Below are 16,125 nucleotides of genomic sequence, written 5' to 3' on the forward strand. Positions count from 1 at the left end.
TTTCTCATCCGGAATCCGTGCAGTTCGATACCCATCGAATCCGCTGGCTCTAATCCCCGCTAACGGCCCAATCACCACACACAGACATATTCAATATGATCATTCAGTGTTAACTGCACATTATTGGAACTTCATGCTCGGGCTTTTTGCTTCACTGGGCTGCAACCCCTAAAGTTGCCTTCACTGTGGGTGTTAACCTCGGTCCGTTGAAATGCACGTCCACACAACGACTCCACACACAGATGTTTACTCTGCATACATCAACTGTGGCAGAAATCTTCAATTACACTCCACAGGGAACGGGCGACGAAACACAATCGGCGGAAGATTGAATTGATTACCTGATTATGAAGAGACAAGTTATTATTGCCATAACTCACTCCCCATTAGAGCCCCCCACCCTCCCACCTTCATAGCAGACACACCATAAACATCTTTATGACTCAGTGCGGCAATGAGGCTGCGGCTTCGTTTACCACCTGCTTGCAGTAACCGATCGGCCCGATCCAGGCGCGCAGCCCGCGCGTAATCACGCCGTACCATCGCAGAGATGATTGGGTCTTGTTTGCAAGCATTCTCTCCAGCTGCTTGACAAATCACGGCAGGGCGGGACCGGTTAGGTCGCGCACGAGCGTCATCCTCGTGAAATCAAAGTTATCAGCATCCGGATTACTCTCGAACTGCCGGTGTTCGGGCTGGAAAACAGAAGCAGTGGGAATTCGTAATTGCTAACAACCACACCCAAACCTCAAACGCAAGCGTGCCAAGCGAGACTTTTGTGTGCAGTCCACCGAGACACTGCATTACATAAATATTACAGCTGCACACGCGCTTCTCGGTTTCCTTCACCTCGCCCGTGTGGTTCGTTCCGGCTGTCAGGGGCGCACTGCCGGCGTGGGTCACTGGGAATGTTCGGGAGCTGTAGCGGAAGAAGAGGACATGGATGAGCAGGGGGGGGGAGAGGAGGCTGTAGGAGAGCTAGGAGGTATCAAAATTTCTCCTAAAGATGGAGGAGAAAGGATGTTAAAGGAGGCGAAAAGAGTTGAGGGGTAACGGAGTGGAAGGGGAGAGAGGAGGAGAGAGGAGGGGAGAGGAGGAGCGTGAAGAGTGGAGGGACTCACTCTTGACTACTGGCTTTCAGACAGGCTTTTCTTTCTTTTTCTCTGTGTGTGTGTGTGTAGGTGTCAGGTGATACTTGAGAACGTACGCTGATCTTTCCCTGTGTGTACAGTCTTAACTAAGTCAAATCAATCAAGGTGGCTCTTAGTATTAATGCATTACAGGCAAAATGTTCCTTACATTTTACTGTGAATCACTGCTATAAAGCTGCTTTGGAGGAGAGCTCTCGCTGTGATCAGACAGACACAGTATCCCATAATTCCAGAGTATTATGGCTGCACATGCTGGTGCCCAATCATTGAGTCTGGGGTATTGGAGCTTGCGCTGGGCGGCTAACTACCCCCCCCCCCCCCTCTCGTTCTCTCACTTCCTTGCTTGCTTACTCTCTCTCTCTCTCTCTCTCTCTGACTTTGCTCTGTCTCTGTCTCTTGGTCTGTATCTCTCCATATGTCTGAGTAATTGGGTCTGGAGTAAATGGAGATTTGTATGGAGATCAGCGCTCACTGAGAGGGGATGAGAGGAAGAAAATGTGCCATCCGCACCTCAACGCACGCAAGCACGCACGCACGCACGCACGCACGCACTTACCCACATGCCAACACAATGACTAGCCATTAAAGATTAGCCTGTTGCCAGGGAAAGCTTTTAATGAGGGCTCCGGAGAACACAGCGAGTGTGAGACAAAAATCTAGCGTTTTGACACAGGCTCCGAGCTGGAGCTACTGTCCCTTTGTACGCGAGAACCTGCGATTGGCCCTCAATCTGATTTCATTTGACTTTCTGATCAGTCTCACCCTGCGGGCTTTGCCCCATTCCAAACCTGAGCTCTTTATCTTCCAGAGAGTGATTAGCGTCTCCACTCAGATTCTCCTTCAGCCGGGAGATACTATTTCTATGGACTTTCTCTGCTCCCTTCCAAGGGTCTTGACGGGACGGGAACGAGCAGACAGCGGACGGACTGCGGAGAAGCTGTGCTCTCTGTAGCATTAAATCTCTTGATGTAAATTACCCGGGAAAGAAATCGGTACATTGTGCCTCACTGCAGTGAGCGCAGGTGATTAAACCGGACTCTCGGGACCCGCTCGAACATCTTCTAATAAATAGACGCAGCAGCGGTGGTGACCGAGCTCCTCCGCCGGGCTCGCGAGGCGGGCTGCTCACCGCTCGCAAATGTCGCCCCGCTTCCTAATGATCATTATATTGTCTGGGTAAACTGAGATGCTACTGTTTGCTCTCTTCAGGACCCCCCCCCCCCAACAACTAAAGGCTCATCCTTCTTCATTATCCCAGGCATAAGAAGCCGAACCATTACGGCATAAACTGATTTGCCGTATCGTTTTCTACAAATCGTCGTGCATTCCTTCAGCGAGACAGGAGGTTTCTGGAGGGAATGTGTTTCCTGCTTCCATAATGGCGACCGCCGATGCTACAAATCCTTCTTGCCTGGGTTATTAGATAATCAAGGGCATAATGGCTTAACACTGTTTCACCTGTCTCTCTATCCTCTCCAACGCTTCAGACCATAATTACTTCCCCCCTCCAGAACAGCAGGGATTTTATTATTAAAGCCTGGTTTTAATTGCCATGCTAAAGCGAAGCTCCAGGGATTAAGCGTGGCCTTGCTAATGGACCTACACATCAGCGCAGGTAAAGCAATTAGCCTTATTAAAGGCAGCTCCCAGCCAAAGAATGGCCTGCGTGCCTCCGCCGCGCCACGGACGAAGGCTGTGCGCCGTCTCTGACCATACGGCTCAGGAGCGCCGAAACACACACACCGTTTCCAAGGCACCAGAACGTCTTCGTAGCCAGTCCCCTCAGATTGGGGGAGAGAGGGAGAGAGAGAGAAAGAGAGGGTGAGAGAGAGAGGGAGAGAGAGTAATTTTAGTAGTGTTTGTAGTTTTGATTCTGGGAATGACACAGTCTGCACACCTCCACAGGTCTGCTGCGTGGACGTACATTACTGGGCGTTCACTTCCAACGCTAAACACGAACAAGGTTCATTTAAACCTTCACGCAGACCCTCCACATTTTCACTCTCTACTTCTCTAATTCATTCTCTCACTCCATTTCGCGCTCTCCCTCTCTCCCTCACTCTTCCGCGGACTCCGTGTTTAACCTTGGCTGAGAGTGTGAGGCAGATGGCAAGCCCTTATGTCTGTCCAGTGGAGCAGGACTCTAATGAAGTGATGTCTCCATAAGCATCAGACAGGAGCCTGGTGATCTGCTCAGAGCTGGCGAGACGCTGCCCCTGCTGGGCTGGACCCGGCTGGACCCGGCTGGACCCGGCTGGACCCGTCTCTGGAGGACTGCGTAATGAGCTGCTCTCTGCCTCAAACTGGCCTTCTTCCACCAACACGCTGTCCTACGGGAGATGACCAAGCCAGACCAAAATGGCACATATCTATAAACAACCACGTTATATACGTGTGTGTGTCAATGCGTGTGAGCGTGTGTGTGTGTGTGTGTGTGTGTGTGTTCTCTTGCTTCACATCTCCACTCATACACACATACTAATTTGTTTATTTAATGCATTTCAAATGAAGAATGAATTTCATTCTTCCACTTATCTGTAATATCTACCTACAATGCCGTGTACCCTTCTCGCCTTATTATTATGAATTTCAGTGCATGATAATAAAATATTATTTCACTACAGACAGGTGAACAAAATAGAAATGTTATTTTTAAAGCAGCATTTTAATTTATATGCAAGACTTAACCACACACACACACACACACACACACACACACACACACACACACACACACAGCAGGCTTGCACCCAGGAACAATAATTGTATTCTTGGGTGACATTATTCCAACTGCCCTGTAGAGCTTGCACTAATTTTCCAGTAAATCACCATATTGTGCATTATTGTTTCTTTCCACCCAACCCAAGGCCTACATCTGCTCCACAACTACACACTCTGCCGACAGAGCTACTGCCAAGAAACCTGTAAAATGAGAGTGATGCTAAAAGAGTGATCCTTTGAGAGTGCTCCCTGATCCAATGAGAGTGATGCTACGAGAGTGATCCTTTGAGAGTGCTCCCTGATCCAACGAGAGTGATCCTTTGAGAGTGCTCCCTGATCCAAGGAGAGTGATGCTATGAGAGTGCTCCATGATCCAACAACAGTGATGCTACGAGAGTGTTCTCTGGTCTAACAGTGATGGTGTGAGAGTGATGCTACGAGAGTGCTCTCTGATCTAACAACAGTGATGCTGAGAGTGATGCTATGAGAGTGCTCTCTGATCTAACAAGAGTGATGCTATGAGAGTGATGCTACGAGAGTGCTCTCTGATCTAACAACAGTGATGCTATGAGTGATACTACGAGAATGTTCTCTGATCTAACAACAGTGATGCTATGAGAGTGATGCTACAAGAGTGCTCTCTGATCCAACAACAGTGATGCTATGAGTGATGCTATGAGAGTGCTCTCTGATCCAACAACAGTGATGCTATGAGAGTGATGCTACGAGAGTGCTCTCTGATCTAACAGTGATGCTATGAGAGTGATGCTACGAGAGTGCTCTCTGATCTAACAACAGTGATGCTAAGAGAGTGATGCTATGAGAGTGCTCTCTGAACCAACAACAGTGATGCTACGGGAGTGATGATACGAGAGTGCTCTCTGATCTAACAGTGATGCTATGAGAGTGCTCTCTGATCCAACAACAGTGATGCTATGAGAGTGATGCTACAAGAGTGCTCTCTGACCTAAGAACAGTGATGCTATGAGAGTGATGCTATGAGAGTGCTCTCTGATCTAACAGTGATGCCATGAGAGTGCTCCTCATGTAAAGGACTGGCCACTAACCAGCATAAAAGGACATTAATGAAGAGCTTTGTTCAGAAGTGGATGTTCCTGAGCGAATCATGAAGTCTTCTCTGTGGAATCGTGTGATTTTTCAGTTCTGTTTGTTAAGTAGGGTTTGCTCCAATCACAGCAGCTGAAGAGCCCTTCACGTGCCTGCCAGAGCATCCTCGTCGCCTCGGCGCTGCTCTCCAGATGACCGCAGGAGACAGAGCTTCCTGTCTGCTAATGTCATCTTTATAGCACTTGAGAGCGAACACCTTAATGCAGGATAGGGCAAGAACGGTAAGGGGCCGGGCGTTTTCTGGTCCAGTGTGGCTAAGCAGTGTAAAGCAGCCACTGTATGAATGAATGAATGCATGCATGAATGAATAAATGAATAAAAGAAAGAAAGGAAGTGGTTTGCTTCCCTGGTTTGTATTTTTATAGTCGTTGTCATCACACCCTGTAGGCAGGCCATCACCAACCACAGGAAAGTATGATGTTCTGTGACCGGAGAGAGATATTTTTAACGGACACGATTATAGTCCCAACTCTCCATTCCCTCGGGAGCAGATCATATACAGCTGCAAACAATGCTTCCTGTCGGATACTAGTGATGAGTAAGCCTTGTGTCCGGTCTGCTGCCACTCCCTTCTAAAAGACACACACACACACACACATACACACACAATCTCTGCCTATTCAGGGGTCTCATTATACCACTGCCAGCACCACAGGCCTATCCATTTGCCTCATGTCTGATCCGCGGGACCAGACCTCGCCTTCGTTTCTCTCAGGCCTCTCCAGTTCTGCTCTCAGCCCCGCCTCTTTCCGCTCCGAGCCCCGCCTCTTTCCGCTCCGAGCTCCGCCTCTTTCTGCGGCCCAGCCCTTTACAGCTCGTGCTTCTGCTCCTTGCTGCGCCTTGCTCACGCTGGACCGGGCTACATCCCTCACCTGGAACCCGGCGCAGAGGGGGAATGTAACTCAAACGGACCGTGATGCACAGCAGCGACGCCCCGACTAAGACTCCCAAGTCTCGCTGTCTGAGAGGAGGAAGGTTAGAGTCGTCAGCGTAAAGGCACCACCCTGTACACCGCTCTCCCTAGACCTGTTTCAGACACGCCACTCCGGCATCTAATGTAGGGCCCGCCCCCTGTGACATCCACTTACTTCCAAACACTTACTGGACATCAGTGCAGTACCCTGGACTGCATATTTCTGTACTGCAGATGTTGTGTTCATTTCCTCTATGAAAGACTGGGGAGACCAGTCTGTATAAGAGAGCGAGAGAGCTCTGTCCCTGGACAAAGGCGTGTTCTGTGCTCACGACAGCCTCGGGCAGGTCCAGCGGAGGCATATCGTTTTCAGAGAGGCGTGAGGCTAGCTGAGGGGGCCAGGCAAACCCTAGGCCCCGCCTCCTTTTGCCTGGATTCAAGGGAGAGATAAAGGGTATCCTATTGAATCCTGGGGTGCCCACAGAGAGTCTGCAATCAGCTCACATTTCTCACGCTCAGCGGTCCGCCGGGCCGGACCGCAGCAGCCTTTGAACAGTGGCCGCTCGCCCCGAGTCGAGCGGGCAAATCTGGCTGGGCCTGAAAGCGGAGGCTGCTGACTCCAGGAGGTCCGTTTTCACAACGTAAATTGGAATGTGGTCCTGTGTGCTTCTGGTGTCGTTCACGGTGTTGCAGGTCCACTCCTGCTACAATGCGCCGTACGTGATTTCTATGGTAATGCCGTTATCACTCTCATGTGTCAGCGGCGTTTTTACCGCTTGCAGAAGTCAGAGCTCAGTCCGATATAAAGGGAAGCCACACCTGGGCCATGCGTTAACCTCGTTCAACATCCAATGCTGCTGTGTTGATGCAGCAAGTCAAACAAATGACATATTCACCACAAATGCCTCAGAAAGCAGACGTACAATACCGAATGTTTACTGTAGACAAATACCAGCTTTTCATGGAGATGCAGGTATGGTGTTTACTCTCTGTCACTGAGGTCTTGCAGAAGTGATCTTCACCTACCTGTTAGCTGCTGTCTTAGTGAACACTGTTAGTCTGTGGTTTCTTTGGTCTTATTCTGATTCCAGGGCTAATGGTGTCCCCATGTGACCCACCTTGTAACAATTTGCACTGTTCTGTGTCCTGTGTCTTATACATCTGCCTTAGGTAAGATGACAGTGCTTTTATGGTAGTGCTTTTCACACCTGTGACCTTTCTTCTCTTCCTCAGCCAGACCAACAAATTCCACTGTTATTACTGCATGATTTTGCCTTTGTCTACTGTAATATATATATAAAAAATTCCCCACTCACCTTCCCAGGGGCAGTCTTTTTCCTTCTAGCGCCGGTCCTCTGCCAGATATATATATATATATATATATATATATATATATATATATATATATATATATATATATATATATATATATATATATATATGTGTGTGTGTGTGTGTGTGTGTGTGTGTGTGTGCGTGTGTGTGTGTTAAATGCTACCTAATGCTACCTAATTTCCAATAAACTAATTCATATTGGTAAATATATAATTGTAATATTGTAATTCCTAATGTAAATAGTTGATGGGACTTGGCAAATGGATGCAGCCATTTTGTTTCGTTTTCGCTTGCATTTTGCTCAGTTTTGCGTTTTGTTTCGTTCTAGTTAGCTTCACTTCCCGTTTCCTGCGGATTTCCTTCATCTGAGCCTTCTCTCTGTGGGAGAAATCATTGGCAAATCAGCAGCAGTTTGTGCCTTGATCACAATTTCGCACCGTATGTCCCTCAACCTGGCCACACACTCTGACACTCATTAGAGATGACAAAATACATCACCAGGATCCTGTGATAGTTCACATGCTAGTGTGTCAGATTTTCTTGAATGGCTTTAAACATCTATATGCAAATCAAGTACCGATTTGAACAAACATTACAAGCTCCTGCTTTCTAGCAATGAGGTGTCAAACAGGCAGTCACAATAAACCAAGGCAAAACACACCCTTGACACTATCATTGCTCCTTTCTCACACATGCACGCACGTGCACACACACACACACACACACACACACACACACACTCCTGCGCTAGGATGAGCAGGGTCCATGGTTCATTTTCTCAGAGTGTTAACCTGCTCTTGGCTTCTCTACCAGGCCTGCCACATGCGCATGGACTCGTCTCATTCCGCCCGCCTGCGTTTGTTTGTTTAACACCAAGTTTGGCTTTTGCGGCAGCGTAATTAAATCAGGCCTAATCCACTATTTATGCATTCAGCCTTTGCATTATTCAGGCAACATTTTTATGCATTATTGCATTTTTGTTGAGACAGTAAGAATTTGTGAGCTTGCCATTACTGAACAGCACTGAGAGCTCACCCCCCAACCCCCTGTTCCCAATCACATCTATTATTAATTCAGGCCCCCCACCTCACACACACTGAAAAAGGGGGTTGTACTCAATGTGTTTCTGTACAATGCTGCATTTGCATTTTGCTCAAAAGCAGCAAATGCATTCTTAATGCGTGCACATAGCGTGCCAAGTCACCAGCTGTGTCTGCTTCTGCGATGTAGATTATTGCCCAAAATGCCAAAGCAGCCTATGACCATTTTAATGAACTAGGTCTCCAACGCTAAGGGTGCACACGTTTAAGGAACCATACGGACCCATTCAGTTTCATCCTCTTCCACGGTTGCAGCAGACCTAGAATGTCCTGTTATGACAGTTTATTACAGGAACCAAGAGGGAGAGTAGCTTAGCTGCGCCACGCGCCCGAGCCCGCTGTCATGAAATGTTTACCAGAGTGAATAAAGAAAGCGAATTCCTATGAAAACAGGTTTTGAGGTTTGGCTTGCTGATTCATATGGTGTAGGGGAAAGGGAGTCACTCTAGACCATTCACGACAGCCCACAGTAATCTGTGTGAAAAGCTACGGCAAAGGTTTAGCATGAATGCAGTGCAGCTATGCCAAGTTTGTGCCGTTGAAGGAGCGAGACCAGTAAAACTGTAATCAGATTGTAATCAGACTGGGTTCTTGCTGTTAAATGGGAGTGAAAAAAGTCTTGTGATGATTATGCAGTTATTGCTGTAAAAAAAAAAAAAAATCCCCTATGAAGTAATGCATAGGCAATCGGCCACCACATAATAGGTCCTTCAACAAGGGCAGTCTAATTGAAGAAGGGCCTTGAGATCTTTTAAATGGAGGGTTGCGTAATCAGACCTCCCTTGGAGCTCACATGGTAAACTCACACATCTCAAAGGTGCTGATGGATCTCATATTTTAAGCACAATTATTTTTCTCTTCACCCCATGACCAGAGGAGCCTGGTTATGTAACCACTCTATCCTCCATGACTCAAGTATAAAAGACATTACGGAAATAGCACACTCTTTCTTAAAATTATCTTAAAATAGCAGTTCGGAGCAGATATACTAAATTTCAACACACGTCTGTGGGTCAACGTCAGTGCGACAGATCTGTATGTATCCGCGCTGCGACGTGTGCATTGCATCACAGCATCAAAATGTACATCGGTGTTAAACGTTTTAAGTTAAACTTTAAAGTCCATAAAGTGTAAATGTGCGTGAAACAAATGCGCAGCAGAGGCAGTGGTTAGTCCTTTTCAACCCCCCCCCCAGCCCCCGCGCGCGCTGCGCGAGGAAGACGAGCCTCCCGGCGGGGGGGGGGAGGGGGGGAGGAAGGCGGAGAACTGAGAGGTTAATTAAGCAAAGTGTGTTCTGGCGTTACGGTTCACAGAAAAATAAAATGACATCCGCCGCCATCCGTCAGTGTCTCGTGCTCCGCGAACCCATCAAGCAATCATTGCATATTGAAACCGCCGCCTAAAGGTCACGCAGAAAGCGACTGCGCGCGGCACCCATTTGTCTCTAGTTAGATGAATTGCATAACACGCGTGACAGCGTTTTATTTATGGCCGTGTGTCGTGGGGTAGAAGCACAGAACGCAGAGATATTGTTTGCTTACTTCGTTCACTTGTACCTTTTTGCACTCGCAGCCGTGGCGTGAAAAGCTCGCCACGAGGGATCCCGGGACTCTCGCGGCGAGCTGCGGTATGTCACGCGAGGCGAGCACACACAAATATGCGTCCGTTTTGCTGCACCCGACCGTCGAAAGTTCACAGGTTTTATTCATGGATGAAATTGCTTTTTTCATTCACTATTCACGCACGCGGCGCTCGTCCCCGGAGTGAGACTCGCGCGGATGTGGGCTCTCCTACTTTGCGATGGGAACGTGCTGCAGTTGGACGGCCATTGTGATCTAGCAAGTGTGACGACCCGAGGAGCTCAGCACAGTCCATTAATTCCAGCCTACTGGGTCTTTTTAAAGAAAAAGACATAAATCCGACCGTCGTGTCCAGCGTTCTTTACAAGGCCATTCATAAACCCCACAAGTCATCTAAAACAAACAAACAATTCAATATCAGCAAATCGAAGATGTTTACATTTTCCACTACTTAACTTTTATGCAATGCCGTTTTCATGTACGTGTACTTTCAAACTTAAGTTCAGAACAATGATGACACTCATGTTAATGATTCATGTACTATTTTCCACATTGCAAATGAATCATGGAACTAACCACGAGTGCTTCTCCTGCTAATGAGTCCGTCTCAGGCTGAATATGTAGAAACACAATCAGGTTCATCTACAACTAATGACTAGCTTTATGTATCCTCTAATCCAAACATGGACGAGGGCGAACACAGAGATAGCTTCGTGCAGCGGACGGCTTAAGACAGCGTGGCGTGCTTCCCTATTGTCAGGTAATAATGCCACATTGACAGATCAGCTGAGAGAAAGCAGTAAGAACAGGCTTAGTGTCACGGGCTAAACCATGTCACTGTTATCTCAGAAAAGCAATTTAGATAAAACAGCTGAAGTCTGCCTTTTGCTTCTAAACAGGACTGGCCTGAGAAACCGGTGTTGCAAAACTCATAACTCTTCCCCGCTATACAAAGGAGAGCCGGGGCATGTTTTGTGAGATTTGTTTAATAATTGAACACAGCCCTAACCAATTGCCTTCAAGTGCACAGATGGTATTTTTATTAGGGAAATGCTCAATATTCGAGCAGAATAATTTAAGCACCTTCTAAAATGGCAAACCACCTTCAAGACTTGCAAGCCCAAGAGTCTCGAGGGAGGGAATTTAGCGTGCCAGCAACAGCGAAGGGATCAAGCAAACATTTAAACAGCGTTTTGTTTTCTTCCTATTAGTTGGAGATGGTTTTGTCAATAAAGGCCATTCGGAACTTTGCTCATTCGAATATTCCCCTTGGCATAATGAGCAGCTGCTACAACAATCAAAACAAAGGGAAACAGAAAGAAAGTGTGAAAAAGAACTTCATGTCATCTTACCTTCAGGTTTAGACTGCACTGTGTCACTTTAAAGATGATAGAGACTTAGGATTTAAGGGTTGCTGATCAAGCAATGTTTAGGATTAAGACACTTCAGATCCACTTTAAAATGAATAACTGTTTTAAAGATGTGTATTTTAAGTTTTGGGGATGCCGAGCTAGCTAAATCATTTGAAGCTAACCTGAACACCAGCGCTTCAAAACAGTGGAGCTTTTAGTATCTGATGGATGACAATGAAATGAAAAAGAAATATTACATTCGATTTTCCAGGCGACAGTATTGCCAGGAAAAACAAAAGAAAGCTATAGAATCAGCACCCCTGAGGAAGGGGGGCATCTTTCAAATATAAGCCAGCTGTTTTTTTTTCTACTGAAGCAAATTACTTAGAAGGGATTTACTGCCTTCTTTCTTTGTGTGGGGGGCATGTAACCAATCAGAACTCGGCTCTGCACACTTCCACAGTGAACTTTACGGCAAATCCAGAGGTCGTCACTGAACTCAACAGCTGGTATATGGGCATAAAAACATAAATGGATGTACCTTAAATCTATACATTTGTGCTGGAGGTCAAACTCAAGGTTTGGTTATTACAGTTTCAAAAGTAGGGTCATTTCCTGGCCATGCCTTGGGACCCGCTCTACATACAGCAAATCTTACATTGGCTGTTGGCAGTGTTTAATCATTTCCTTATCAATTGGTGAAAAGAAAACAAATGCTAGGGAATTCAGATTTGGACCGGCATTAGCAGTATTGCAGTACCAGAGGAACCCAAACCATGCACAGTTCAGGTAGAACCTTTGCCTCCATTGTGTTGTTTTAAGTCAGCTTAGTGAAACAAGTGTCTAGTAAAACTGGAATTTGGCCTTTCAAATACAAGTGAGTTCTTTTATGGCAGTGAATGAAACAATGAATGAAACTTGTGTGAAGATGTGAAGAGGATCTCAAGCCACAGAACTACAGAGTAACACTGCACCAAAAATAGGAGTCATGGTGGAGCTGAGGTTCGTAGGTCCAGCATGCATTAAACATGTTAAATATAACTTCAGTGTTTTAATTGGTTGTCTTCATTTAGTAGCAATAGCACACAATCTCTGTTGGATAGACCTGTAATCTCAGCATCACAGGTGTGTATTAGAACACTTTTCCTAGACAAGAACAATATCTGTTTTAGATGGGAATGATTGCTTAACATTTCCTTAATCAAACAAATTATATGTTTTCAAGTGTTAATATTGTGGAATCCAAATACTTTTCTTCACTGTTTTGCTGTTCTCTGCTATTTAAGCACTACTGGAATTAAAGGTGGTCCAGTCTGGAGTCATGGTTATTAAATAATTGAGACTTTGAAGAAACACCACTATAGAACAATATATTTATACAATCAATTGCTCGATCAGTCAATCAATCAGAATTCTCAGACAGCACATGTTGCTTTCAGCTGTAACATCTTATGCAGTGGCTCCTATATCTGACATTTGTGAAGATGAGAATGTAGAACATATAACTGTACTGAGGTTTTTGGGGAATGCATTTAACTGGGCATAGCACAGTGATAGAACCAGATCCGAACTTCAGGCCTTTCACAATTCAGAACACAATTCAGAACTTCAGGCTTTTCCCAATGACATGAGGAACCAGGTCATTTCTTTATTTAAGCGCCGTGTCAACCCACAGGGCTAGAAAAGACACTGAATACTTTTACATTAACATTAACATATACATTTATATTTACATTGACATCATTTAGCAGAAGCTCTTCTCCAGAGTGACTTGCAGAAACAACTCCTTGTCTGCCTGGAACACCAGTATAACCATGCCAGATCCTACGAATGCCATTAAGCTGTACAAGTACCCCTGTCACCACTGGGACAACCTTGGTCTTAACCTTCTACAGTCTCTCCACTTCCTCTTTCATTCCCTGGTAACATCTTCAAGTTTTCATATCGATTCCTTTGGGTGGTTCCATCACTTGTGACACATCTATTATGACCACTGTTTTTTGCGTCTTGCCTGCTGTCGCGGTGTCTGGTCTGTTCACCACTACTTCACCACTATCTGGAGGTCCCACAGTATTGTAGCCTTGTTATTTTCCACTCTTTGTGGCTCGTCCCATTTGGATGTGGGAAGTGTCCAGCTCATATTCCTTGCTTGTGTCTTTCATTGTATGCTGTTCCCGCCAGCTCCTTGCATCCTGTTTCTGGGTGCTGGATTGTTGCTCCATTTAACATGTCTGCATCTCATGTCATGACTGGTGCGATGCACCTTTCTTTGGTGTGATTCCCCCTCACCTAGTGCTTAGTGCTTGATCTTCTGCTGCCATGATAAGTACCCCTGTGCTGTCTTTCAGCCCTGCCTTTTCAGTGGTGGATTCCATGGGGGAGGGGCTTATCCTGCCTTGGTGCCTCCTCTGCTTCTATGGTGACCATGTCCCCCCCTCTTTCTGAGGCACTCTCATCTGCTCATCCTTGGGGCACATTGCTTGGACACATTCCTGGACGTTTCCTGTCTCACCCAGGACAGTTGTAGGTCTTTCCCCTCTCCTTCCATCTGGCCTACAGTCTGTAGATGCTGGATCTTGGGGGGTGTGCTTCACACATTCTGAAGAGTTTTCTGGTCTTAATGTCTGCAGCTCCCAGTTCTTCTCTTGGCCAGGTTATTGTAACTGCTGGGTAGCTGATGACTGGCAGGACATAAGTGTTTACGATTTTGATCTTATTGTTTCCGTTCAACTTACTCTCAAACACCTTCCTTACCCCGTGGAGGTACTTGGATGTTTGTTGTCAGTTATTTGGCCTAGCGGTAGTCCGTTCCCTTGTCTTTTCTGGCAATCCCGGCCAGGTCAGTGAGGCAATGTCGCTTTCTGCGTTGACATACAGTTTGATTTCATCTATGTACAGGAAGTGGCTGATGGTAGTGCTTTGGAAATGTGGGAATATTTCAAAAACTGGATTTCATAGTAAGTCATAGGTGATGCTTTCACTCATATTTTACCTGTTCAGAGAATGGATAAGCTGGCCTCTAAAACTATAAATATCCTGTTAAGACCAGATCAGATAAGAAGATCAAAGACATGCTTGTCAGCAGTAACATAAATGACCATTTGACTGCTAAATGTGGTAGTGTAGCCTGAAACTGTTCTAGATGTAATTTATTAGCACAGCCACTAAAAGAACTTGGAGCGGAAGGATCAATTGTTACTACCAACTCCTCCTCTTGAATTACTGCAGTGTTGTCTATTGTATTTCGTGCAAGAGATGTGATCAGCTTTACACTGGAGAAACTAAAAGAAGACTCGCTGATTGGTGTGTTGAACACCTTCGTGCCATCAGAATTAAGGGTTTGTCTTTTCCAGTGGTGAGGTATTTTAATGCTAATGGATATGTCATGGCCTTAATGACCTATCTGTTTGCATTGCCAGGTGTTGCTACGGCAGCAATGAAGTTGGGAGAAAAATAGCTGATCTGCACTCTCTGAACTTTTGAACCACATGCAATGAATGTTTTCATTTAAACATATACTTTTTCTAACATAAACTTGTTTTGTCGCTTAGAAATTCAAAAGCACTTATACAGACGACGAAGGACCTCTGTCTGAAACATCCTGTTTCTTTGGAAACCTTGTGTACTTCACTGCAATTTTGACTACATATAATTAGTATATATATTAGCATTAGTAAGTGCGGGATTGGTGAACAAGTGCATTGGAAGGGCCCAAAGATCGTTCGAGTGCACTAAGAGACGGGCCTTCATTACATGCTGTTGAAGTTAATACTAGTTGAACAAATACCCGACCAGCATGTTGGTAATCTGAAAATATCGTGATGTAATGAACGCAGTGATAATGGATGAAATTTATGCGGTTTGTATTTTTCCATCATTAAAGGATACATGTATTGTTAGTTGACGCGGGTGTATTTAAAACGTGCCCTGCAGACATGTGGTGCGCTAATACCTGCAGGCGACCATACAGTGAACCGACCGAGAGTGGCGTCGGGAAATCGAGTTGCCAATCAGAAAATGTAAAATGCAGAGTTCCGCCTTTTGATTTCATCTCTAATTCGGGAAAATTATTTAAGTGTTGTGAAACAGTAGCGCTGGGTAATTATAGGTCACTCAGTAACATCACAGTGGGCCAGAGACAGAGCTCCTGATTACCAATAACCAGAAGTAAACGAACTGTGAAATAAGACTCCCGTAGCAATGGCAAGTTCTCTGTCCCACACCAAACATTCAGGCTTTGCATGCAAAAGCAACGTGATCAACTGATGCAAGGCATTTTTCTTGAAACACCTGAAATCCAACTCTACGCGGACACCCCCTACCCTCCCCGGAGACTCACCAACAGTGAATCCGTGATGACATTTTTATTTGTATGTGCACGTGCTACACATATTTATCAATACTCCGTGTATAGGAAACGATTAGCCATGTCGGGAAACAACTGCAACGCCTCTCGGAGCCCCCGGTTGTGTCTTTAAGTGGACCTTCCCCTTCTTTTCGTGCGCTCTTCAGAGGGAGGGGTCGTGGTGACGCCCGCGGCGGCGCGCTGGTGCTGAGCTCGAGCAGTGCCGTTCCACCTGCAGTCGGGCGCGAGACGAGCCGGGACCCAAATCCTCTCGCAGCGTTCACCGTCGTGCGCGCGACTCTGCTTGTGCTGGGCGAGCCCGGAGTAATTATCGGCGCTTAGCGAGGAACAGACGCGTGTCTCCACCGCGCTTAACGCCAAACATGCAAACAGGCTTCGTTATTGCTCTGGCGTGCGCCTTAGTTGTGGAAACATCACTGGTAAGACTGAATGCTTCCTTTCATACATTCAAACATCAGATCATTCAGTGGTCTTATAAC

At 46.1% G+C, this 16,125-nt stretch overlaps 1 protein-coding gene across 1 annotated transcript in view; it reads left to right on the top strand.

The window, feature by feature from the left end:
- Window positions 1–15,878: 15,878 nt before the first annotated feature.
- cdh4 (cadherin 4, type 1, R-cadherin (retinal)) overlaps window positions 15,879–16,125 on the top strand; it is a 172,626-nt gene continuing 172,379 nt past the window's right edge. The window contains exon 1 of the mRNA XM_027023334.2: window positions 15,879–16,065. Coding sequence (XP_026879135.2) covers window positions 16,009–16,065 — 57 coding nt within the window. The 5' untranslated portion in view covers window positions 15,879–16,008. The remainder of the gene's footprint in view (window positions 16,066–16,125) is intronic.

This window comes from Electrophorus electricus, chromosome 20 (assembly GCF_013358815.1).
Source record: "Electrophorus electricus isolate fEleEle1 chromosome 20, fEleEle1.pri, whole genome shotgun sequence".
NCBI lineage: Eukaryota > Metazoa > Chordata > Actinopteri > Gymnotiformes > Gymnotidae > Electrophorus > Electrophorus electricus.